The 27040-nt window shown below is 43.3% G+C and overlaps 2 protein-coding genes across 5 annotated transcripts in view; one reads left to right on the top strand and one right to left on the bottom strand.

The window, feature by feature from the left end:
- The window catches only part of megf6b (multiple EGF-like-domains 6b), a 69375-nt gene extending 57112 nt beyond the window's left edge, over positions 1–12263 (top strand). Inside the window, exons 21-38 of one of the 2 annotated variants that reach the window (XM_080891068.1) lie at positions 49–177; positions 288–419; positions 691–819; positions 916–1044; positions 1389–1517; positions 1607–1735; positions 3844–3972; positions 4119–4247; positions 4697–4825; positions 4998–5129; positions 5217–5345; positions 5441–5569; positions 6336–6464; positions 6616–6744; positions 7288–7416; positions 7507–7635; positions 9211–9339; positions 9654–12263. In XM_080891068.1, coding sequence (XP_080747194.1) covers positions 49–177; positions 288–419; positions 691–819; positions 916–1044; positions 1389–1517; positions 1607–1735; positions 3844–3972; positions 4119–4247; positions 4697–4825; positions 4998–5129; positions 5217–5345; positions 5441–5569; positions 6336–6464; positions 6616–6744; positions 7288–7416; positions 7507–7635; positions 9211–9339; positions 9654–9718 — 2264 coding nt within the window. In that variant the 3' untranslated portion in view covers positions 9719–12263. Of the gene's footprint in view, positions 1–48; positions 178–287; positions 420–690; positions 820–915; positions 1045–1388; positions 1518–1606; positions 1736–3843; positions 3973–4118; positions 4248–4696; positions 4826–4997; positions 5130–5216; positions 5346–5440; positions 5570–6335; positions 6465–6615; positions 6745–7287; positions 7417–7506; positions 7636–9210 lie in introns of both variants that reach the window. The other variant, XM_080891067.1, reaches the window with a different exon arrangement.
- Positions 12264–13294: 1031 nt separating this feature from the next.
- kcnab2a (potassium voltage-gated channel subfamily A regulatory beta subunit 2a) overlaps positions 13295–27040 on the bottom strand; it is a 116417-nt gene continuing 102671 nt past the window's right edge. For 2 of the 3 annotated variants that reach the window (XM_080891077.1, XM_080891079.1), the window contains 6 exons: positions 21920–22005; positions 21639–21759; positions 20876–20970; positions 19585–19705; positions 16450–16538; positions 13295–14462 (listed from right to left, as the gene is read on the bottom strand). In XM_080891077.1, coding sequence (XP_080747203.1) covers positions 14373–14462; positions 16450–16538; positions 19585–19705; positions 20876–20970; positions 21639–21759; positions 21920–22005 — 602 coding nt within the window. In that variant the 3' untranslated portion in view covers positions 13295–14372. The other variant, XM_080891078.1, reaches the window with a different exon arrangement.

The raw sequence follows: 27040 nt of genomic DNA on the forward strand, positions 1-27040 counted from the left end.
GAGCAGATGGCTGTGGTAGATCAGTCTTTTTTTCTTTCTTTCATGCAGTGTGCCCGAGTGGACGTTTTGGTCAAAAATGCCAGATGAAGTGCATCTGCGAGAACAACGCTCGCTGTGACCCTGCGAGTGGGCGGTGCACCTGTGCTCCTGGTTGGACTGGGCACAAATGCAGGAAAGGTATCATACTGAAGCACGGAAGCAATCGCTGCTGAGCTAAACAGAAGGAGACGTATATGTGGAAAAACCAAATACAAAAAACTGAGCTCATTTATATGATTGTGTTGCAGCTTGTGATGCGGGACACTGGGGGGCCGACTGTTCACAAATCTGCGACTGCAGAAACGGAGACGGAAGCTGTGACGCTGTGACAGGCCAGTGCAACTGCGAAGCTGGTTTCACTGGAACGCACTGCCATCAGAGTATGTTATTATAGGTTTTTTTTTAAAGTGACTATACTTTAACTTTCTCACTATACTCACTATTTAAATAATGCTTACAGTACATCCTCAGATTGGTGCCCACATTTCTCCAAGTTAACTTATTCTCACATGTGCAGCGATCATGCTTTGGTGCTTTCTGGAGGTAGCACAAAGTAACATTGTTAAATGCTCCTTGTATAATTTGTGTAATATGTCAGTGTGGTCTGTTACATCATATTTTGTAACTGTGCTGTATGTGATATTCCTTCAGAGTGCCCAGCAGGTCTGTTTGGTCTCGGGTGCCGCCATCGGTGTCAGTGTGAGAACAACGCATTGTGCGACCATGTGAGCGGAGCTTGTACCTGCCAGAGGGGATGGACGGGGACCTTCTGTGAAAAGCGTAAGAGGAGCTGCTTGATCATGAAGCCAAATTCTCTTACTTAGCATGTATGTATGGCAGTAACAGAGAGTCTTTACATCTGTGTGTGCGTTCTAGCATGTCCTGGGGGTTTCTACGGTTTGGACTGCCAGGAGAAGTGTTTGTGTCAAAACGGTGCGACGTGTGATCATGTCAGCGGCGTTTGTTCCTGCCCCGCTGGTTGGATCGGCCCGTTCTGCAACCTGAGTGAGTAACAGGTGCACCACAGAGACTCGTTTAACTTAACAGATGCGGTCCAGTGTTGTAGGAAAGAAAAAGGTGAAATCAAAGACTCAGCTTGTTTGTATCGTTGTATCTGTTGGCGCTTCATATGAAGTGAGGACACCTTTCAGACGCTGAATCACAGTAGAACAAAAGCACGCTTGGTTTCAGAGTTATTTGGGAAAGCCCATCCCGGTCACACATGAGAAAGTACCAACCTGATGTTACCCATGCAGAAGCCGGTATTATTTACCAGATACTGGAATTTCCACTTTTGATCAGCAGGGTTCAACAGGAGGTAATGATATTGTTTGTCTCTCACGTGGCAGCGTGCCCAGCTGGTTTCTATGGGGAAGGATGTAACCGAAACTGTAGCTGCCGTAACGATGGCATCTGCCACCCGGCCAGTGGGCAGTGTGCATGCACGCCGGGCTGGACCGGACCCAACTGCACAAAAGGTGAGTTTATACATCAGAGAGAAGTGATCACCTGTACAACAGGTAAAGAACAGGTCACAAGATGTTTGTTTTTGGGTTGTTTTTCTCAGAGTGCCCTGCTGGGTTTTATGGAGCAGACTGTCAGCAGCGATGCTTGTGCCAGAATGGAGCCACTTGTAATAAGACCAGTGGAAAATGTGCATGCGCCAGCGGCTGGACAGGCACAGCCTGTGAACTGGGTAAGACTGAAGGATGGTGTGAGTAAGAGTCTCCATGTGTTACCACTAAAGCACTCTCACATGGATCAGGAAAAAAAACTGATTTATTGTAACTTGAGTCTTATTTTTGTACTTTTGGCTGTCGCTAATAGAAAAAGAAGAACACTATGCTGAAATCTAAAAAATGCTGACATAAATCAGTTCAGTTCATTTTATTTATATAGCACCAAAATTACAGCAACAGTCGCCTCAAGGTGCTTTATATTATTAAGGTAAAGACCCAACAATAATACAGAGAATACATAAAAAACCCAGACAATCAGATGATACCCTATCAGTGAGCACCTGGCAACAGTGGGAAGGAAAAACTTCAATTAAATAGGAATAAATCTGCAACAGAAGCAGGCTCTGGGAGGGGCAGTCACCTGCTGCAACCGGCCAGGGATGAGTGGCGGGAGACAGGATAAAGACTGTGGAAGAGCCAGAGATGAATAATAACTATTAAATGCAGGGTGATGTATAAACACAGAGAGTGAAAAAGGTTTGTGAAGAGGAAATACTTACCGCACGATGTCCAGCAGCCTAGGCCTATTGAAGTGTTAGGGGATTCAGGGTCACCTGATCCAGCTCTAACCACATGCTTTATCAAAAAGAAAGTTTTAGGCCAAACTCAGAGCTGGAAGCTGAAGGCTCTGCTTCCCATTCTACTTTTAAATATCCTAGAAACCACAAGTAAACCAGCAGTCTGAGAGGGAATCGTTCTGCTGAAGTATTACAGTACTGTAAGGTCTGATTATTCTTAAAATTAGATTCTGGATTTAACAGGGAGCTAATGAAGAGAAGCCAATATGGGAGAAATATGCTGTCTTTCTAGTCGCTGTCAGCGCTCTCGCTCCAGCACTTTAGATCAGCCTAAAGGGAGCTTTTTGGAGCCCGATAATGATGAATTACAAGTCCAATCTAGATGTAATAAATCATGAACTAGTTGTAAACCCAGTGAGGTTAAGCCTGTTTATCTGAACAATTTCATTTGAAGCTAAAATTGAAAAATGAGCATGTTTGAAATGTTATAAATAATCCGTCACCGTGCAGGAAAACCGCTCACAGGTGTGACTGTCCTTTGTTTTAGTCTGCGTGGCCATCTTCTTGCTTGTGTTTCTCATTGTTACCATATTTCCAGATTGGAGCAATTTTCTTTTTGGATACTCGTTATTTGTGCTGATAAGAATGACATTCAGAGATATACAAAACACACAAACCCCCGAAAAGATTGACTGATTTACCAACATCAGGATCTCATACAGATCTGGATGTGTATATATATTCACACCTCTGTTTTTAATTCCAGCTAAAGCAGAAGATCAGCCCGTGAACTAGCATCCTTATGAGACTGTACTTCTCTATAGCGGTAATGTGATCATTTGACATAGCTGTATAGATTCTTATGTGGTAATTCAGCCTCATCTAGTTCCAAACCACCCCCTGAAGCCACAGAGACGTCTGATTTTTGTGAAGCTGCAGTGATGTTGGTTAGTCACAACAGAAACGCAGAAGAATAAAATCACCTGAACCTTGAAGTAAACATTTAAAACAGTGGCCTGTGGTTGTTTTACTTTGCTCAGGAAATGCATGAGACTGAGTTCAATTTGCTGCCTTAGCTCATTTGTTTTTGCCTGCAGTCTGGTTATTTGCTGGCAGCGAGCGCATTTCTGCACCACAGACCGTGCTCCTTTGCAAAAGTCTCTGTCGACCTGGCGATGACATTCCAGCTCCTTCTCCCTCTGAGCTCCAGATCACACACTATCCTCCCTCTGTGCCTGTTACAACCTTTCCCCATCAGGCTGTGCCAGGCCCAGCCCCCTCTTTGTGCTCAGGAAACCTCTAATCCTGTCGCTGGAATGTCTTCCCCCTCCAAACTCTGTGGCCACTACCTGTGATTGCCAACTTCATACTCAGTCCAATTATAAACTGTTGGGGGAAAAAACGAAGCCATTTTTGAACTCCTCAGCAGAAATGTGACAGAGCAACTTCCCCTTTTGTGCGCTGTTGAAATCAAGATGTCTCTGTTCTTTCTCTTCGTCTGTCTCACTTGTGTTTCTTGCTGTGCACGCTGCTCTGTGTTTACACAGAATGCGTGACCGGCCGATTTGGGGTGGACTGCCAGCAGCGGTGTGAATGTGAGAACGGCGGCCAGTGTGACAGACGGACTGGACGGTGCAGCTGCAGCGCTGGCTGGATTGGAGAGCGCTGTGAGAAAGGTGAGACCACGAGTGAAAAACGAACTCACCTACAGAAATTTTGACGTCATGGGGAAGTGCTGCACTGTGGAAACTCTACCACTCTGATTGCAGTTCTGAGGGGTTTTGTTAATTATAGCCTCTCATTTGCACATTTTTCTGCTCAGCGTGTGATGCTGGACTGTTTGGCGTCGGCTGCCGGGAGCGATGCCAGTGTCTCCACGGAGCTTCATGCCACCATGTCACCGGAGAGTGCCAGTGTCCACCAGGGTGGAGAGCGAAGCTCTGTGATAAAGGTAAGAGCCCACAGTCAAGGAAAATCTCGTGCTCTTGCAACCTCTAGTGGGCGAAACTTGCACTGTTTCAATGATTAACTCTATATTTTAATTTTTTTGCATTCAAGGGCAGAATAAGGGAAAACGAAACGATTTCGATTGAGCTCCTTGACCTATTTTCGCATTTTTTATGCAAGTTTTCATTTTTTTCTGAGCTGTAGTTGTGCATGTTTATCCCTTTAATTCATTTCTTATTAAATATAAGGCACACAGGTTTTATTCCAGTCCATTTATCGTGGCCATGTCCACCTACTGTATGTTACTCCTAATTGCACGTGTGGCCTATAAGAGTGAACACTCCTATGCGACTCCTTTTCTCTTTTTTTTAACTGTTTTAATTCCCATGAAGAGTTAAAACTGGGACATGCAGAACTAAATGTCGCATTCTCTTTTCCTTCCACATCCTTCAGCATGTTTGCCGGGTACATTTGGAAAGGGCTGCATGCAGCGCTGCAGCTGTGCACAGGGCACGTCCTGCCACCACATCTCTGGAGAGTGCGGCTGTCCTCCCGGATTCACTGGCAACGGCTGCGAACAGAGTGAGCTCCCCAGGACTAACTTTTTCTGACAAATTACATTCAATGCCACAGTCCTTCCTAAGAATTATAAACACTGCAAAATTAAAGAGACATTTCTGGTGCCTCAGAAAGTAAAAATGTCTTTAAGCATACTGTTTATTAATTATTATAATGAACCTTTCCTTTTTATCAGCTTGTCTGCCTGGAACCTTTGGGCAGAACTGTAACCAGGTCTGTCAGTGCTCTGAGACAAATCAGCTCTGCCACCCGGTGTCTGGATCTTGTTACTGCGCTCCAGGTTACCACGGCCCCAAATGTGCTCAAAGTATGCATAAACAGCATATTCATACATAAACACTAAACCAAGGGAGCATAATAAAACATTTTTACCCCTTTTATTATTCATTTTTAGTCTGCGGAGAGGGTCGGTATGGTCCAAACTGTGAGAGAGAGTGTCAGTGCGAGAATGGAGGGAAATGCATTACTTCCACTGGAGCCTGTGAATGTCCAGCAGGATTTATAGGACCGCGCTGCAACATCAGTGAGTCCGAGTCAAACTTTGATGATGACGTTAATTAAATAAATAAGTGTTACGGTGTGGAGTGAAAAGGGTGTGATGCATCCTTGTGGTCACAGCGTGTCCAGCTGGGCGCTACGGTGTCAACTGTGTCCGGGTGGCATTGTGTGGAGAGGGAGCCCAGAATGACCCGGTCACCGGTCGATGTGTGTGCGCCCCCGGACGCAGAGGAGAGGACTGTGGAAATGGTGAGCTTTCATTATTGCTGATACATTTGTGTTGTATGGCCTGTGAGCTAGATCTCTGGAAACAGGCCCTCTGTTGATTTCAAACTCTTCTTTTATGTTTCCATTCATGTAATAAGGGCTGTGTAAGTATTATATCATATATCCAGCTGTAAATAGTACTAGGACAATAGAGGTACAACAAGACGGTGGATAAGTTGTCTATATAGAAAAGGCACCCTAGAAAGGCTGAGTCACTCTGAAAGACTATTTGTATATTTCATCATCTACAGTACATCATTTAATGAATAGAAAACTTGAAGTCTGTAAATAAAAGACAAGGCTGAAAACTAATACTGAATGGCGTAATCTTCTGAGATTACCTGCTGTGGTGGCACCGCTTTTAAACAGTGCACAGGAACAGCACTGGCGTTCACTCTGCTAGACCTCATTGAATGTGTGGGGTTACGTGGGGGGGCTTTAGTACACATAGCATGGGATGATGTCTCTTTCAAGGCTCTGCTTATTTCAGCAACACACTGACGAACTCCATTCTTCACTTATTACAGGAGCATGAATCCACAGTAAGAGACTGGGTGCTAACCTGGCCCTCCCACAGTCCACACCATTGAAAACATTATGAAAATACAACAGGAGGCTCCAGATTACTGTTTACCTGTAATCCTTTATAATGAGCAAGAATAGAAGACTGTGCTTTCAGAGCTACAGCATGTTATGACACTTGCCTGGATATTTTCTTAAGTTTAATTGGAGTGTGTGTTTGCCTCAGGCTGCCCTGCAGGCTGGTTTGGGGCAGAATGTGCTCAACGCTGTAACTGCAGTAATGGAGGCGTGTGCGACTCTGTGACCGGCAATTGTACCTGTGGTCTGGGCTGGACTGGTGCACACTGCAACAAAGGTGATCACCTACTCTTTTAAAAAAAACATCAAAATATTGTATTATTGCATCTGTCCATTACCACATATTTGATCTGTTGTAACATGTTGAATCTAAACATAATCAGGTGTCACAGCGAGTCATGTCCTCTGTTTTATTCTTCCTGTCCCAGAATGTCCCGCGGGAAGATTTGGTGCCAACTGCCAGCTGAAATGTAGCTGTCAAAATAATGGCACTTGTGACAGAGTGACGGGGACGTGTCAGTGCGGTCCAGGCTACTATGGGCATCTATGTGAACATGGTGAGAACTGAACACGCACACAAACACAAAGAATGACCTCCGTTGTTGTCCAAAAACATATCAGTAAGTCATGTAGTTGCACAACATCCTGCTCTGTTAATGCTTTTTGTATATGTTGTATTTTTTTATTTTTATATTTTCTGTTCACGGTTGCTGAAGTTTTGAATGAAGTCAAGGCTGTGTGAGAGATTGCAGTACATGTAGTGAAGAAGAATGTACACATGAAGCACCTCAGTAGTATTTAAGGTCCTGATGGGATCATTCATGCCGATGCACAGATGTCACAGTAGAAGAAGTCTTTATAAAATCCTGAAATTTAACTTGTATTTATCTGAACACACTGAACATCAAAAGGCTTCGAAGGTTTACATTTCGATCAAATCAGCCCAGCATTTGTACTCTAACCTTAAAGCTCCACTTTAAAGGTGTCAGATTTGAGCCCTTAAGTTTACAGTCATTTATTAATTAATGCACAGGATTTAAACTTTAAAGGTCGACTTTTATTCTCCTCCCATGAATCCCCCTCCCTCCCAAACTCGTTAGCCTGCCCCCCTGGTTTCCACGGCCCGCTGTGTCGGATGCAGTGTGACTGTATGAACGGCGCCTCCTGTCACCCGGTGTCGGGTCAGTGTATCTGTTTTCCAGGATTTCACGGAGCGCGCTGTCACAGAGGTCGGTCTGATCTGTTCTCCCAGTTGAAATCAAAGAATAACTGGCGTGTTTTTGCCTATTTTATTCTCATGTTTTCAATCATTCACTCAGCGTGCGAACGGGGTCGCTACGGTCAGGGCTGCGTCCACATCTGTGACTGTGAAGACGACGCTCAATGTGATCCTGTGTCAGGAAGGTGCCTCTGCTCCTCGGGGAAGACTGGACCCAGATGTGACATTGGTAATCTCTCACGCATTTTTGAGAATACACAGCCATCAAACGCATACTGCATTTCATCAGTGACATCACTTTCAGCTGATGTGCCTTCATTACTCATTAGCAATGATGAGTTATGCAACAGAGATGCTGCTATGATGAATGCACTGTATTTACTTCAGCATACATGTGATGATGGCAGTCACATACACAATCAGCTTGTTCCTTTAATATGGATGGAAGAGACGAGTATTTCAGAGAAATAAGTGGAAGAATTTGTTCAGGTGACGGTTAAGATGAAAGGCTACAAAAGCAACTATGATATAGAAATTGGAGAATGTAGTAAAAACACCCCAAAGCTACACGTGTATGCTGGGCCGGTGGAAGGAGTGAAACTCTTGCATTGGCCAATTCTCCAGCTTAGACCCTAACCCAAACTGATTTTGTTTAAGACTTGAAGAGAGCGAGTGTGACTCACTGCAGCGGCTAGCCTGAACTAGCTTGCAGGCGTCACATACACACACAGCTTTCTTACCAGTAAAGGTATTATTGTATAAATGCACGTAAAGAGTTGGTAAAATAGACTTTTAGTAAATACTTTGATGCCTAAAAATGGCTCCTGTCATATATAGTGCCCAGCTACATTTAGAAACAGAGGAAAACCGATATTACAATATGAAAAGACAAAATCAGAGACATTATTCATAATTTAATTAAATTACCATATGCACCAAAATTGCAAAATATTTGGAGATATAGTGGGCATTCCTTGTGTTGCACTGAATATTTTTGGATATTAGTGTTAAAAAGTGTTTGTTTTATATTATTTGAGAACAAGATTTGACATTTTTATATTTTGACCTCAAATGAAAACATATGAAGCAAAAATGTGTTTCCCTCCACTGTCAGCATGTAATATACGCTGATCAGGCATAACACTGAGTGGTTGGGATGTGTTGGGAGCCAGTGAACATTTTGTTCTGAAAGCTGTTTTAGAAGCAGGAAAGATGGAGGCATAAGGATTGGTGTGAGTTTGACAGGAGCCACATTGTGACGGCTTGATGAGTGACTCAGAGCATCTCTTAAAACTGCAACTCCTGTGAGGTGTTCATGGTCTGCGGTGGTCAGTATCTATCTAACATAGTCCAGGGAGAAGTGAACCAGCGACGGGTCATAACGTTGCGCTGGGTCGGTGTACAAGCCTATTAAACTCGTAGGGTTTTAAGGGAATTTTGAATCCTTAATGTAGCCAATACAAAAAAGATGATGTGAAGTCAGCAGTACTTCTGTTTGAAGTACTTTTCTACTAAAATTTAAATCCAGTTTTCTATGTTTAAGAGCTTTGGCTAACATTCACACACTCATGCTTCCTGGATGCATCTGGGAAAACTAGCCCAAGGATATGTCTACATGCAAACCAGGGAAACTGGGGATCAAACCACTGACCCTTCAACCAGTAGGCATCCCACTTTACCTCCTGAGCCACAGCTGCCCCGTAAACAATACTTGCGCTCGATATTTGAGTAAATGTACTGCGCCCTCGCCATTTTGTAGCTTTATTAAACTGCTTGGATTTTGCTTTTCACCGTTGGCTGTCAGACTGCAGAGAGAATCGTTACGGGCCTGACTGCTTAGAGACCTGCGAGTGCGAGAACAGGGCGCAGTGCGACCGTCGCAACGGCCGCTGCGACTGCCTGCACAGCTGGATTGGACCGTCCTGTCAGGAAGGTACAGCAGTGACTAACACACACTCACACACACCCTGCCGTTTTAACACTTACGTCATGAAAATATCCACACGGAGGGCAGGTGAAGGCCTCCGCTCGCCCTCGAGTGAGAACAGAAGTGACAGATCTGCTGACCTGGTGAAATGGGAGTAAGTAACCAAGTGTAAGTGCTGACAGTGTTTAGTTATTGTCTGTGAGGGGCAGAGCTGCAGAGGCTGCACTTTCCACTTTTTTGGGGGTTGTTATTCTGATCAAATGTGAATGCTGTGCGTTTGCTGAGCTGGATTTCTCAGCTCGTTGTGTCCGTCGCCTCAGGTGGACCTCCGCGCCTCACCTATGGGAGCAGCTCAAGAAAATCACGGCACGACAACTCATTATAGCAGCTCCAACCAGCATGAAATCTCAACTGGGACAGGAGTTTTAAACTGAAGTGACTCCAGTGAGTGAAAGCTCATGACAGGGAACTGTAGCAGCTGGGAGATTCATGGAAACGGACGCTCTGATGAGAACTGCAGTTCCATGTTTGCACCCGTCTGGATGATTATTATTTTTTGTGCCAAAGTGTCCTTTGAACTGTTGGGGTTAAACTGTCACTTGCAGGTTGTGATTTCCAAACATAACCCGTCTCACCTTCAGGATAAGCATTTCTTCTTCCAGAGTGCAGTGCGAGGAAGTCGCGGTCAGGTTTGCTGCACTTTCAGCCCATTGTGTTTTTATATGTTTGCCCTCAAAATACAGCGGAAGGTACTGTATAAGAAAAATACTCTACTTTTGTAAAGATGTTGGCGATATTACTGAATATGATGCAGTTCTGTCATTTCTATGAAGTTGTTTTCAGTCTATACAACATGAAGTATGACCCTTGGGTAAATGGTGCTATGATGCTTTACTGTACAACAGATTCTATTGATCCTCACAAGCTTTATGCTATATGACAGTAAAGCACACTCCTGATGACTACACATGCTGTAATGACAGTTTTTAAAGTTCAATGTAAACCACTTCAGATCATTTGCACCTCTTTCAGGATTTTTATTTTTTGTATAAATTGCCTCATATTTATATTTCATAAATAAGTCATAAATGCATCTTTTGTTTTCTACTGGATAGAAGAGGCTTGGACGCTCTAACAAATCCAAACATTATGAATAAAGATGCCAAAATAAAAACAGACACAAGTTGGTGGTTTTTAACCATTCTTATTTTTATCATTAATTCATTTTCATTGAAGATCATAAGCTGTACATCCTGTCTAAATCTCAGATTCAAGCACAGTGCAGATAGCAACGCCTGCAAAATGAAATCAAAATGAAAAAAGGCAAAGGTGATCACAACCAGAAATATATACAAAGGTCAGAGTATGTACAGGAGATACCAGGCTCTCAATACGTCGTCTTCAGGGTGAATTCCACACACTGTTGCATTTGAGCATCATAATGCACACACAACACAAAGATTGCTTCTTTTTGTCAGTCTTCAAATCAATACAATACCGATAGGAAAAATGCAGCATGATGACAAAAATAAAAACAGTTCTCTTAATTCTCTCTACTGCATTAAAGGCTAGAACATAAAAATATATTCTCTGTATAACCTAGGACCTTCTGTAAAATAAGCTCTATTCATCTGTGGGTCTGTTTCATTTGTGAACTAGTCGTTAACATGTTAGAACAGCAAATATGATGAAACTAGGACCTCTTAAAGCATTATTTTCTCCTACATGGGTGAGGGCACCAGACAAATACACACAAGCTTCAAAAGTTTCAGTTATTTCTACGTTGTGCACGTGAAGCTCGTTACGACACAGCATCTGTGTCGAGCGGGTCGGCACGCTGGGACACAACTGATGGTCAAACTAAATGCACAGCGATAAAGTTCAAAGGGAAAGTCTGACATCTTTAGGGGGGGAAATATGCCACGTCGGCATATTTGCTGCACAGAGACTGGAAACAGCCAAACTGCTTTTCTCATCATCAATAATACATTTAGAAAAGAAATGATTCCTGAAAATAAGCGTGTCACGCCTTGCCACTGCAGCCTTAAATTATTTGTTACGTGGATGGAGAAACGGCACGGTCCTCGCTGCCACGGGAGCGCCGAGCCGTCCTCGACTCAGGTAACGATACCGTCACTTCACCTGTCTCCCCTTTCCTCTGCTCCCCTCCATGTGTCCGTTTATCCAGCAGAGCAGAGATGCACCCACACAGATGGTGAAAGGGAGAGCACAGGATGAAAGTGCACACACAGCACGGACTTGACTGCACACTCAAACACCCGATTATGTGTTAAATAAACCAGGTTCCCAACTGAGAGTCTGAAAAGTTATCCTTACAATATCTCAATCAGACAGTCCTTGGTGAACACAGTACGAACCTTTGAACGAGGCTAAAACCCTCTGACTACCCTTATCTGTAAAGCTTAATAATGAATGGCTAATATGTTCTGTACAGAAGAGAAAATGAGTGTCTTCTGGTTTCCAGTCTGTGTGTTGAGCTAATATCAGTTCAGTATCAGACCTTTTGTAATTTTGGGTGAGAAAAAGCACATTTCCCAAAATGTCAGACTCAACCTTTTAAATCTCAGACTTCTTCTCCGCTCCCTGCAGATGGAAATATTAAGACACAGAAACTCCACAGACTAATGAACAAAATGTTCTTATCTTTTTTCTTTTTTTTTTTTTAATTCTGAGAAAACAGCATCAGCTTGTGCCTGTTATTATTTACTCAGACTTACAAGAGACACGGCAAATCAGCCGTATTCAGGGATCAACTAATACAACAGCACGGGATTAGTTCAGTTGTCCCCCAATCCCTCACACCTGAACTCACTCACACACTCTCTCTCTCTCTCTCTCTCGCTCGCACGCACACACACACACACACACACACACACACACACACACACACACACACACACACACACACACACACACACACACACACCAACAGCAGATCTTGAATCACTTTGCTGTGATTTAGGAGTAATACTCAAGCAAAACCTCATCCACACAAACCCCACACAGTGATGTTTATCCCCTCCACTCTAGCTGAGCAGCTTCACCTCATTCATATCATTCACACTTATATAAGTTATGTTAATTTGCACTTGTTTTTTCCTTCTAAGACTCAACAGTTTATCAACTGTTAGTAAAGACTTGTTATCTACACGTGTTGGTAAGCTTGAAAAGCATCACCTTGTTTGTCCCATAGGTACTGTAGGCTGGGTGAAGAGGGTCCATGCTTAGAAGATGTAACATGCTTTCCACTTGTGCTTTAATCACAGTAAGAGAGCACCCAAAGGACAACAAATGATACAGGGCGTTGTCAAAATGTTTGCAATAATACTTCTGACGCGTCTCGGGGCGTCTGCCGCCTGAAACAAACCTTACTGATCCTAAAGCACTTAGTTGTACTACGCATTCTGTATATGAAGGACATACTTGTTAACTAGTGTAACAGCTCGGTCAAGTAAAGATATATTATGGAGTAAAGTCCATACCATAGATAGATTACAAGCTGGACAGCACATGCGTCAAGATGATTTCTATAATCTTGTAATAGTGAAACGTTGGGTTGTTTTCTCAAAGAAAGAAAGAAAAGAAGAAGATCTTTGGCTCAAGCCACACTAAAGTGTCCACACATGAGACGAAAACAGATAACTAAATACAACCTCCTGACTTTGTGCACGCCAACACACGACTGAAACTGCCTGCTCCGTTCCCTGAGCTGCTGCCACTCGCCGATTAACCAGACACACGACTCCTTCCCCCCCAGTCAGGGAGCAACAAACACCACTTCCACCACTCAGCGGTCCAGTTTATACCGGGGACACATGACCAGCGCAGAGAGGCAGCTGTCGAGCTGCTCGTCTACAAGCCCAAAGCACAGTTTGATGCAACTCTAAATAAGGCAAAATACTTGAACTGAATTTGATTGAAGAGAAGTTTCCATGAGATGTTGAGCCAACACTGATATGAATATTCCCTGTACACCAAAATCCTCAGCCTGAAAAAAAGCGAGAAAAGCGGCCGAGAAGCACAGTGAAGCAGGCCGCTGCGTTTGATATAACACGACTGCAGTTCCTGCTGTTAGGGAGGAATAAACTGCTCATCTCTTCAGTGGCACGCAAGTTGCCCAGACACATCAGCCTGGCTCCTAAGCTCCATCATGGCGGGTGGTTCACTGTAAGGACGGAAGCCCTGATGACTTCAGAACGTCAGAGCCACGCTTACACAGGAGCAGCATCGGAGCAGTAGGCTGGACAAACGCACTGCCAGTGAAGAAACAGAGGATGAAGAGAGGGAATTATGAAGAGGCGATGTGATTCTATAGTGCAATGGCTGTGAGATAAGACTGTTGTAATACCCATCCTCTCTCCTCTTTGAAACTGCCTTCCAACACCTTTACTGACTGTACTAAAGTGCTGATTGAAGCCCGTGAGGAGGCTCTGGTAATGTCGACAACACTTTCAGAGAAATCTTGACGGATTTGGACAGTACACAGGTGTTTGTAAACAGAACGTCCAAACAACGAATGCATGGCTATGGTACATGTGCAACAATAGTTCTCGTGTATTCATACAGCATGAATTTCATCTTCCTTTTAGTTGTATTCGGTTTTAAAAAGAGAAAAAAAAATAGAAAGGAAAAAAAAAAAATCTGGCTGCCAAGCAAGCGTGTGCTTATTTAATTTTTTTAATAAATGTATTTTTCTCTATAGTTTTAAAATACGTTCAGCTGAATTGAATGTATAACTAATTTAAATATGAGCGCATATCTCTAACCTCTCTTTTTCCATGTTTGTGTCTTTCTTTGTCAATCCTGTCATTTCCAGTGGAGGTGACTGTATTTTTTCCCCCTTTTCTTATCTTATCCCTGTAACTCTAAATGAGGTGCCCTGCGTGGCCTTGGTGTGGCCAGACTCATGCGCCAGGGTCTCACTCAGTAAAAGCTCAAGCAAACAGAGGATCAGGCAAAGGTGGGGCACTGCGGCTGCAGGCCGGGTGCAGCCCTGCCGGGCGGGGCCGTGCCACGCGTTAGGAGCGGTAGTCCTTTTTACTGTACGGCTTGTTCCCCAGGATGCTGTCCACCTCGTGTGTGATGGATGACGACAACTTTGGAAGAACCTACGACACGACAGAAAGACAAGAGGTGAACGCACTGCAGTCGCCATGGTGTGTTGCAGTTTCACATCGCTACCTATAGAGAGTGTTGAAAGGATTTTTACAAACAATCTCAACGTTGCAATCTCCAGTCCAGCTCAAAATCCAAAAACAGAAGTGGCATGTGTTTATTTTTTACTTTATTTCTTTGTTGTTTTATATATTAGCTTTATGCACAAGTTTTTATCTTTATAGAAACAGCGATATGTAAAAAGGCTTCAGTTCTAATAAATTCCAGAAACGTTGGGATGCTGGTAAAACAGACATTTTAGTATTTCATGAAAAATATTAACTCATTTTGAAGAAGACTTTGAAGAAACAGCAGGTAGTTTTATTGGTAACAGGTCAGGTCTAACGTGACCCTGTATAAACAGAGCAGCCTCTTAGAGAGGCAGAGTTTCAGCAGTCTGAACAAAACTGTGGAACAAGTTCAAAATAAAGTTCTTTAATGTAAAATTGTGAAACCTTTGAATAAGAATATGGAGAAATCTCTGTGCGCAGAGGACAAGGCTAAAAATCAGTACTGACTGCCCATGATCTTCACGTCCTCGGGCAGCACTGCACTAAAATCAGGCATTCTGTCATGGAAATCACTGGATGGACTTCCAGAAATCCCCGTCTGTGAACAGAGTTCATCATGCCATCCACAAATGCAGCTTAAAGCTCTCATGCAAAGAAGAAGCCATATGTGAACATGAAACAGGAATACTGGCGTCTTTTCTGGTGCAAAGCTCGACCTGTCTGCAGACAGGCCCAACTTTCCACCAACTGAAAGAACATATTTCATAATGTGTCAAATGTTTTATGTTCTATTGTGAATAAAATGTTTTATATTTGAGATTTGCAAACCATTGCATTGTATTTTTATTTATATTTTACACAGCATCTCAACTATTTTTGGAACTGGGGTAGAACTTTGTAAACAGACACTACATAAAGTATTTATAGTAAAGTAGTGCATCACTGAGCAGAGCAGAAATATGAAAACAGGAGGAATATATTGTTCCTTTTAAACTTGATAACTGAGGAAGCTTGACTCAAAGAATAATTATTTTCAACAAAAAGGCTGTATAAATAAAGATTTATGAAAATACATCACTAAAAAGAAATTTATTAAGATATTTTGCCCTTTTTGATAAAAATACAGATCGTTTTACTCTGAATTTCAAAGTGAGGAGTAAAATCTTCTATTTAACCGGAAAAGAAGCAAAATAAAAAAAGAGATTAGATGGTAGTACAAATTAAACAGGAACTTTTCGCGTGTAGAGAATAATAAAGTATTTGCTCTTCCGACAATGCAGACATTAAATAAAAAGAAAGAAATAATATTTTTATTGAAACTTCCTGAGAAAGTCTTTCACACCAGGGGCCGTTTCTATTTCAGCGTCTCTGATATAAAATTCTGGCAAAAGGGAAACTGCAGAGCCCTTGGGAAATGTGAGCATAGCATTTCAAACCCGAAATATCAAACGCATTCTGGGAGAGGAGAGACACACACACACACACACACACACACACACACACACACACACACACACACACACACACACACACACACACACACACAGCATCGGAGTAGATGAGAGTCAGAATGCTTTTTACTTCGGGCCAGACATAATGTGAGGAGGGGACGTAAACCCGCACCGGTCTGAAAACCCCATTAAAGAGTGCATCTTATCAGGAGAGGAGGAAGCGGCTGTGAGCTCATCTCCAATCCCACTGGCAACTGATACTCCTCTGACCTTATTAACTCAGTACAGTAAAGCACCCAGGCGTGCAGCAGCAAACTGCCCAGGAGGCCAAGCCGTGCCCAGGAGAGGAGGCTGCCGCTATGGACTGTAAGGCACGAATACGAGCCCAACAAAGCGGGTCAGGTTGCATTTTCACAAATTAAGCTTCTGATTTGTTTCGCGGTAACACAAGCAAAGCGTACACACACGAACACACTCACCTGGATCGCTCCTATGTTCTCCATCAGCTGGTCGGTGTTGGACGCCCCTAAAAGGACAGAGCTCACCCCCTCGTTCCGTAGGCACCACGCTGCAGGAGACCAGTAAATAAGGATGACACCCCTACCGTGATTAAACACACGCACATACACACACACAATACCCGAGACGCAAACACACGCTGATTACTATTTGTACATGAAATGACAGCCGCTCCCTGATAAAATAAACCAACTGCTATACTATGGCAACATTACTCATCAGGACCTCGACACTCGTTACACTAACACTGGATCAGCGATGGAAGAACCAACCCACTCATGCACACACCACAATATAAAAATGACTCCTGATCAGATGCTGCTCAATGCCCGCCTACATTACATCAAATTTCAGTACTATACCTTAGCTCATGCCGTGTTGAAAATGTAACTTGGCATAGCTCACTGCAGGTAAACTGAGTCTCGTTGTTGCACCATGACTAAATGATTTGAATGGAAAAAACCATCTGGTGCTTACTTGGTTCTAAAGTTGTTTAAATACAATCTCAGATCAGAACTGTGTCATTATTTAGCTGAAATGAAATAAACCAAATGCAGAAGCAGCGTGTGAAAAAACTGAGTACACATCATGATTCAGCAGATTGTAGAAACACCTGTATGAGCATTAGTCTCTCACATCGGTGTGGAGGAATTTTGACCAACTCTTCTTTACAATGTTGACTCTTCCACAGCATGTCTTTATCCCGTCTTCCTTCTCTCACTCAAACCGGTCGCAGCAGATGGCCCCGCCCCTCCCTGAGCCTGGTTCTGCTGGAGGTTTCTTCCTGTTAAAAGGGAGTTTTTCCTTCCCACTGTCGCCAAAGTGCTGCTCATAGAGGGTCATATGATTGTTGGGCTTTTCTTTGTATGTATTATTGTAGGGTCTGCCTTCCAATATGAAGCGCCTTGAGGCGACTGTTGTTGTGATTTGGCGCTGTATAAATAAAACTGAATTGAATTGTTGCTTCAGTTCACTGAGATTTGCAGGCATTTGTTTATCCACAGCTCTCTTAAGGTTGTCCCACAGCATTTCAATCATGTTCAGGTCTGGACACTGATGGATTGCAACATGCCGACTCTTTTTTCAGCCATTCTGTTGTAGATTTACTGCCGTGCTTGGATTTATTCTCCTGTTGCATGACCCAATTTCAGCAAAACCATTACCCGTTAGAAAGACGTCCCCAACTTTAACACCATAATGCTTTAGTATACAGTGGAGCTCATAGCTAACTCAGCGGCTGCAACTTGCTGTGGTCCTGTGGCTGTAAAACAAGCTCAAATCATCATCCCTCCACATCAGTCCTGACATCTGGTATGAAATGTTTGTGCTGTTTTGTTTTTTTTCTAAAGGCAGCGCTTTGTATTATGAACAGACATCTCCATTTCTGGTCTCATCTGTCCAAAGAACATTGTTCCAAAAGTCTTTGCTCAGATGTGGCTTTGGAGCCCTACGCCATGCAGTCATTTTCTTTTTAGCAAGAAAAGTCTTTTTCCTGTCACCACTTCCAAACGAGACATACTTCTTCAGTCTTTTTCTGATTGTACTGTCGTGAACTTTAACATCTAAAATGCTAACTGAGGCCCATGGAGTCTAAGATGTAGCTCTTGGGGTTTTTTTTGCAGTGTTGCTGAGCATTGCATGGTCTGTTATGGGGTAAACGTGTTGGGACATTCACTTGTGTGCGTGTGTGATGATTAGAAACTGTTATGAAACAGAGGTGATCACGTTTGCTAATGACCAATTAATCAAGTGCCTTTGATAAGCGACCTCCGTTGGTGACTTACCATCTTAATTCTATAGAACCAGTAAGGGTGTACTTAATTTTTCAAACACTGCTTCTGGATTTAGGTTTGTTAAATATTGACTGTGTAATTTATTGTGTGATGTTCATCTGTTTTTCCTGGTATATATATATTTTTTTCATAAGACTAAGTTCCCATCCCTTTGTAAAGCACAGGTAGTGAAGCAGGAACTTGCAAAAAACTCATGTACAAATACTTCAGAACCATTTTCAGGTGCAAAGCCTGAATAAAAGAACTACATCTCAGAGCAGCTCTCTGCTAATAATGTTCAGAAAACCTGCCTTTTTGTGATCACTGCATACAAATACAAACACACACACACCCCATCCTTGCTTGGTCTGCCATTGTAATTGGAAACTGTATTATGCAGTACAACTGCATGCTCTTGAAATTCAGGAAAATACACTGGTATGCAGATTACAGTATAATGGAATGAGGAATGCTGCTGTAAAAATGGTGGGATTATGATTCTACACAAATCTTCAATAAACATGAGAATACGGCCAAAAAAAGAAGATCTTCATCGGGAGTGATGCAGGTGCAGACCTTCCCTCAGGCTGCTGAGATACCGACTACATTTGTTTACTCTGTTCTCACACTTGCAGCCTGATTCCTGAATTTACCACCTGCTCAAGGAGTCTCGGGATAAAGCCCAAGGCGAGAAGCAGTCTGTTATTGTTTTATAGTTTTTATTTAATGCTGCAGTGACACAGCGATCTAGAAGACTGCATATAAATGTCCCGTGCTGCCTACAGGAGTGCTGGAAGGATTTATGGTAATTGAGGGAGAACCGAGGGTGTCCACTAATGGCCCGTGAAACCAAATCTATGACAGTGTATTACTGTGTGGGTGAAAAATCTGCTGCGATCTGTGCTGAGATAGGAGACCGACTGCGAGATTTATTCGCCGCGTCCCTCTCGACTGCCACTTTAACGACGCTTGCAGGACTCTGCGTCTTTGGGGTTTGCACATTTACTGCCCGGCAAGTGAATCGATACGAGTCATCCTCTGGATTTATATCTGATACTGTGAGTTCCTGTCCCTTTAAGACGCACTATTTACCTTTCTTATTGCTTTATTTCTTAAATAGTCCCTGTTTTCTTGTTTTTCCTCATAAATATACTTTTTTTTTTTTAACTGCACACTTACAACACACACACACACACGTGACAACACAACACACCAAGTGTCAAACCAGACAGCTGCGAGAGCGGTGCTGACCTCGGCCTGTCCGAGGCAGAGGGACGGACAGACAGACAGAAAGAGAGAGAGCAGCAGAGTGTATCTGCGTACCGATGGCGAGTTGGGGCAGAGTGCAGCCCAGCCGCTCCGCGATTGCCTGCAGCTCTTTCAACTTCGCCTGCTGACGCCGGCCCTCCTCGCTCAAGATCTTGTCCTTCAACCACTGGTAGCCCTGTCGAAAACACAGCACACCTGCTCAAAAACACAGCCCTGCTCACACCGCTGCGCTGCAGCTCCTGTGTCACCAGGGCCTGTTTTTAAACACGTGACTCTGTCTCCTGCTGTCTACACCTCAGCCAGGGAAACACAGCTCACTCTATGCTTTTGTAAAAAAATAATAATAGTCAGTTCATTTATAGCAGATTTACAAACATTACAAAAATTAAATATGTTAAAAAAGTGTTAGTTTTGTCCCAGCTGAGTTATACAGTAGCTTTGATATCTAGCTGGTAGATCTAACAATACAGAGGATGTGATTAGTATCACAAGGATTCACTGACTCAACGATCCAAAACACCACAAACATCCACAGACAACACTGAGCCGAACGGGAAGCAGCACATTCAACATAAGTCACCAAAAGTACTGCACGACACCAAGATGGAGAGCTTGCTTCATGAACCGGCAGAGCTCAAACCAACAATCAGTGACACACGATCCACAGAAACACAACATGCCACTCCAGCACAGAGGGACAGAACACCAATCAGGTGTAAGCTTATGTGTTGAGCTGTCTTGGATCTCTTATTTTTAAAAGTCTGCATGCTGAATGCTAAAATATATTTCAGCATCACAACATGACATGATGGAAAGTGAGGGCTGCTGAGTTCATCTGTCACAAATACAGGATTGAATCCCTGAAGCCGCGTCTCCTCTTTAATCATTTTTAGAAAAAATGGACGTTTTGTTTTCTTCTTCTCCTGACACAACACACTGAATTGATTCCTGATTCATCTGCCAATTTATAAAGTGAAACATTTTTATTTTTAAAGTGTTGGTATCTGTAGTGTCAAATAAAAATTCACAAGTCAAGCACGCACATGTGCCGCACTATTATTGTTGTGAGCGTAGGTGTTTTGTGGTCATTTGCGTGGACTAAAATATATTAAGCTGACACCAACTGACAAACAGTGTGTAGCAGCACTGCTTGTGAAGCGGTACGCAGTGCATGGCGTCGGCATGGCACTGAAAACACACAAGGTTACAGTATGTGGTGAGTAACAGAACCTGAAAGACACAAACACACACAATAAGCAACCAGCAGTGAAACGCAGCACAGTGACAGCGGCACAGATGATCAGAGTGGGATAAAGAAGGAGCACAGCGAGCGAGGCTTGTCTACCTTAAGGGAGGCCCGCGAGTAGGGAGGGACCCTGCCATCGTATTTCCCTGAGATGATCCCACAGGCCAGCGGAGACCACGTCATGGCCCCCACACCTGAGAAGAGAAACATGTGATCACCACTGAACAATTTTTATCAGCCTTCAATAAATTTTAAAAAAAGGGCTGAACTTTGCTGAGTTGATGATGACCATTTCTCTACTTCTCTTAAATCACACTGACTGTTCACACACTTCCACAGCATGTCTTTTATTCCGTCTTCCTCCCCTCACCCAAACTGGTCGCGGCAGATGGCCGCCCCTCCCTGAATCTTGTTCTGTTGGCAGTTTCTTCCTGTTAAAAGGGAGTTTTTCCTTCCCACTGTCGCCAATGTGCAAGTGGGGTCATATGATTGTTGGGTTTCTCTCTGTATGTATTATTGTAGGGTCTACCTTACAATATAAAGCTCCTTGAGGCGACTGTCTGCATTGAATTGAAGCTAATAAAGTTATATGACAACACAAACAAGACTTTAACCAGTTATAATCAGAACTGCACTGATCTCCAGTGCTCCAGGAAGTAAGAGAGAAGTTCTCATGTTACATTTCTGAAATGCTTCCTTTTATTTTCATCAGACCCGAGATCCAACACCTGGCTTCAATTTAACCTTGTGTGTCCACGTGTCAAAAATCCCTCTAGCTCTGTGGGTTTGTGTAAAAAATAACTTTTGTAATGCTTTCATGGATCAATTCTCCACGTGGAGGCACAAACGCACCACTGCTCACCTATCTTATGGAACAGCTCAGGTAGCTGCACCTCCACTTTCTCTCTCTGGAACATGTGGTACTCTGCCTGCTCGCAGATGGGGGGAATCTGGTTGAACTGTCTCGCAACAGAGTACGCTTCCTAGAGAAAAACATGCAAAGAGTTACATAATACAGCAGAGTATGTAAACATTTTGTATTGGGAACAATACTGAACAAGAATAGAAATAGTAGATAATGTGAAGCTGGAAATAACTGGAACTTGTGAAGATAGAAGGAATGTATTTTGGACTGAGTCTCACCATTATTTCCATCGGGCTCCAGCGGGATGTCCCCCAGTACATGGCCATGCCTTGGTTTATCACATGGGTCATTGCTCGAACCGTTTCTGCAAGTTACACACAACAAAGATGAGGACAAAAAACCCCAAGAAGTTTCCCACATTTTTGGTTACACATACAAACATCTACACATAAACACACTGTTCCACTGGTGGATCCGGTTTTTGATCTGCAAAATGTTAAAACTCTGGATCTGAACACAAAAGCCCGACCCACGTGTTTAGGCAAGGGCAGCCAATCAAAATAAAGGTAGATTGTTAGATTGTAGAGTGTTAAATGGCTTGTTTCAATGCTGGATCAAGGTGTAGTTTAAGATAAACAAAGCTGCTCGAGTGGAGTCCAAAAATAAAAATATGTAGCTCTGGCAGCAGCACCATGCTCTCCCGTGTTTTAAATGCACCTTAGAACAACACGCAGCAACGCTACACATGAGCGAGAGGAGGGAGGTTTGGGGTCTTCACACACCCCTGTTCTCTGCTGGCCATCGGGGCGGGGGGGCTGGGAGGAGGTGTTGGCCGTCCGATTGGGATCTGGGATGCGGGGCCTCCCTGCTGCTGCGGAGCCTGGGGCGGTCTGCTTGCCTCCACCCCGGGGGAAAGGGTAACATCTCCTGGGCCTAGGTGCCGTTTCCCCCTCTAGGGGCGAGGGTACCTGGACCTGGGGTATAGAGTTTGTTTGGGGAGTCTGATTGTGTGTACAGTGTCCATGTATGTCTATCCCTACGTTGGGTGAGTGTTAAGTATTTGTATATGTGTGCATGAGGGTGGAAATGCATGTTTGTGTCTGTGTGTGCCTGTTTGTGTTTATATGTCAGGTCGGGTCTTACACTCCACCTCTCTGGGAACTCCCAGGCCCTCCAACGGCCTATCTCCCCTCACCAGAGTCCCTGCCGGTAACTGATGCCCTCAGGGGTCGGTGCGTTGGTGGTTCTTGGTGTCCGGGGCTGGGCGCTCAGGTATGTACCAGCTCGCTCCCGGTGACTACTTGGTGGGGCCTGGTGCCTGTTGCTCAGTCAGGCCTCTTCCGGGGCAAAGGGGGGCCCCCAGGCCTCCGGCCTCTGGGCCTGCGGCTCGGTTCACTCTGGCACAGCTGGCTGCCGGCAGAGCCGGCGGGCACGCCACTGCAGCCCCCTCTGGCTTCTGCTCGGTGGCTACTGAGTGACCCCTCATCTGGGGCTCTCCTCAGCTCTTCCCAGGAGGGTGGCACGGATGCCCCTCCGGTGGTCCTCCTTGGGCTCTCGCACTCTGGGGCCTCTGGATGTCTGGAGCCTGGATCTCCTCCATGCCTGCTTCATGCCCTGGGGGACGGGGTTATGGCTCTCTACATCCTCTAGCAGACCATTACATGGGGAAACCTTTTGAATACAAGCGCGCTGATCCACACAGGTGTGCACACGGGTGTTCACTGTTCATAGACATAAACTACACCTTTATTGGCTGCTATTTCCAAGCACATTGTGCGCTGTCGGTCCTGCTTGCTACACAACAACATTCAATATTTAGTATTTACTGCTGTTTACGCTTAGCTAGATTAACGTGATGGTGTTGTGTTTAGTATGTTGCTCTGTTTTTTTTTTTTGCTTGTTTTCTCTTCTTTTTCTCTCAACAGGTGATCCAGGAGATTTTTGTTTTTCTTTTTAAGTGCCCTTTCTCACTGTCCCTCTTCCCTTCTGTTTTTCTTTTCCTTCATCTTTCTTTCTCCCTTTCCTATCCCTCAGTCATGCCTGTCCCGTCTGTAACAACTGAAAATAAAATAAAATAAATAATAACAACAAAGGTTAATCAAATGAAGCAATATGGCAAGGCCATGATGATCCATTTGGCAAAGTAAATCCATTGGGTATCCTTGTTGGTCTTCAGACAACAATTCTGACGGCTAAAGAACCAAATGGGACAGGCAAAAAAAAAAAAAATGTAGCTTAAAAATAAAAATAAAGAGCCGGCCTTATAAAAGAAAAAGAAAAAACCCATTAACACTCGTTTCACCCTGTGGTGTTTTCCGCAGCATACAATACCTCAAACAGTGTCCTGGTACTCTAATTTATGTGCATCTGCTTGTTCTTTCTTCTTCTAAAAGAAGCACTCGTTATCATTTGCAATCCAAATGGCCTCGGCCATTCAGGACAGAAGTGGAAAAGCTGATTATGTTAATCAGAATGGAGCATGATTCACCCTGATGAGGATGACATCTATTCATAACAAGGCACTTGAATGACATTAATGTTTAAAAAAAATAAAAAAATCCTAAGAATCTGTCAATTTCGATCTGCAGCGGGCTGCAGAAAGGAAATCCAGTGAAATAAATACGAGACGACGGCCGTATTTGCACCACTTCAGATCTTTAATTGTGCCTCTTCAGTGGTTTGACAAAGTGGACTACAGCTTATTTATTTTAAGCACAGATGGTTAGAAAATATGTCAGGGGTGATTTATTTTTCTCTTTAATGTGATGACTGGATGTTGCAGAGAGATTAATCTCATGTTACTGTGTCAACACAGCACTGCATTTGATTTAAAGCCGTCAGGTGGGAATGTGTTTTTAAAGCATGCATGCTTATGTGTATGATAAGAGAGATTTGAATAAACAAATGATTCTGATAATTATGCTAAAGATTATAACATAAAAATATACATTAGCAGAGGCATGATAAGAGAGCCATGGCACTCAAAGAATCCTGATTACACATCCGCAGTTTAGCTCCTGTCATAAAAGAGCCAGTCAACAGCTGAAACTAGGATATACGACCCAATCAGTGGGTAATGTTGCATTGGCACAGTAGAAGTCTATCACAGGCTTCTACTGCACATCTGCAACCTTAACAAAGATGTAGATAAGTCAAATTACATTCATGCAAATAAGCTTTAAGATTAGATTTGTTCAGTGGTTGTATGGATATTGAAATGCACTCCCATTTATACAGTTCTTTTATAATCTTAATGACTAAAAGTCCCATTTTAACCCCCATTAAGCAACATACATTTATACAGCACTTTAATTACCTCATACCCACGGCATATTCAGAATCACCAGTTAACCTAATGGTCTTTGTACCATGGGAGAAGGCATGAGAGAACGCACACAGGCATAGGTGGGGATCGAGCCGGTTATAAGCTTGTTGTAAGGCTACAGTGCTAACCACTCGACCATCATGGCCATCCATGATAAACGGCCCTGAGCCATGAAGGAAGAAATAATGAGTATTTTTTGTGAGCATCAAAGAAGTTGATGAAAAGCCCTTTAACCCTCATTCTAGGCAAAGCTTTAAAGCAGTTTTTGGTTTGACTTGGTTGCTTTTATACAAGCTGTTTTTATGTAACATTAATTAATTTGTTACATTTTATGTAACAAATTAACGATATGGCTCTCTCCTCACCACAGACAGCATAAAAGATGTAGCTTCCAGGTCTAAAAAGCAAAGGTTGATCCTTAAGTAGCCTAAGCCTAAATTCACTCTAATGGGCATCAGGGGGCGAAAGCTGTGGATACTGAAAGACTGAGCCCTGTAGAAGTCGCGCAATCTGATATCGTCGTGTTGGTGTTGTTCCAGGATCAACATTGCAAGTGACCAATCAGAATGTTGTGACGTCATACTTTTGCGACTTCGGGAAAAACCGCCGTAAAACAAAAAAACTGTACTTAAGCTGCAAGAAACCGCCTCTGTCCGCCGATCAGCGGACCCTGACCCTGACCCTAACCCTTTAATAAACACTATGCAGCATTGATATTGTCCTTGCAACATTGGAATTTCATAAATGCACAAATGGCTTGGCGCGCCAAAGAATAACGTCACAAGAATGTGATTGGTCACTTGCAATGTTGATCCTGGAACAACATTTACTATGCTGTTCCAGGAACAACACCAACACGACGATATCAGATCATCTGTAGAAGTCTATGGTCTCTGTGTTTCAGAAAGGTACATTACCCAGCACATGCGCGAATGCTAATGACTTGTAATTGACAAATCGTTATCCAGTGAGTTGAGTAGTACAGCGGTCCCCAACCCCCGGGGGGTCCATGAGTCGTTTGGTACCGGGCCGCGTGAGTTGAGGCTCAGGTGTGAAATGTATGGTTTTCAGCGTTATTTTGTTATCGTTTTTATCGTTAACTCAGTTTTCCTGGGTCTTTTCACGTTTGTTATGAATAAATCTTCTTTTTTTCGGTACCGGTACTAGTTTTATTTTGTTGTATTTATCCGCGACACCTAAAGGCCGGTCTGTGAAAATATTGTCGGGCATAAACCGGTCCGTGGCGCAAAAAAGGTTGGGGACCGCTGGAGTAGTAGGTGAAAGCAGTTATTTTTATGTATTTATTTGATGTTACATAGGTAGGCGAGTGACAGACTATTATTGCTTTTAAATAGGGCTTTTCGATATAATGATATATATAAGATGACGATATGAAAACGTCTATCGTTTCATATTATGCTATCGTTTGTTTTGTGGTGTTGCAAAATAAACTGTTTACGTCAATATTTTTCATCGTTTTGATGGTCACTGTAGAATTTCTTAAAGTTCTCTCTTTCTCTTATATTTAATATAACCACACTATGGACGGACAAACGACTGTTCTTATGCGTTGTCGTTAGCAACAACGACGGTCGTGTGCCTCCGCTGTCCGCTTGTTTATTTTCCACATAAACCTTTCAAAATAAAGCTGAAGATCCTGTTGAGATTTTTCTAAATCAACTGAATCACGTGAAATAGTATGCTGAGTGTTTACAGATGAGAAGCTAAAAAGAGCCGTCAGGTGCTAAAAAATAAACCTTAGAAAAAGTTTTTCCCCCGCAGCACGCCGTGTAATAAATGGTCACAAAGAAAATTGCGGCTGTTTCAACTTATGTAACACTCGACTCCAGAGTAGATGGTGCTACCAGCATGTTGAGATGTTTATTGCTGCCTCTCCTGTTTGAGGTGGTGGTGGGTTTTTTTTGTTTTTTTTTTCTTAAGGTGGCCTGAATGGGTTGGTCATGTTTCAACGGCAGTTCTGATGAAAGATGCTTATCCCAAATGGTGTGTGGAGCCAGGTGGCATGAAGATAATCATCTGTAGTGTTTCATGTGCAGTGTGTGTAACACGTGTG

Source organism: Rhamphochromis sp. 'chilingali' (genome assembly GCF_963969265.1).
Source record: "Rhamphochromis sp. 'chilingali' genome assembly, chromosome: 9".
Taxonomy (NCBI): domain Eukaryota; kingdom Metazoa; phylum Chordata; class Actinopteri; order Cichliformes; family Cichlidae; genus Rhamphochromis; species Rhamphochromis sp. 'chilingali'.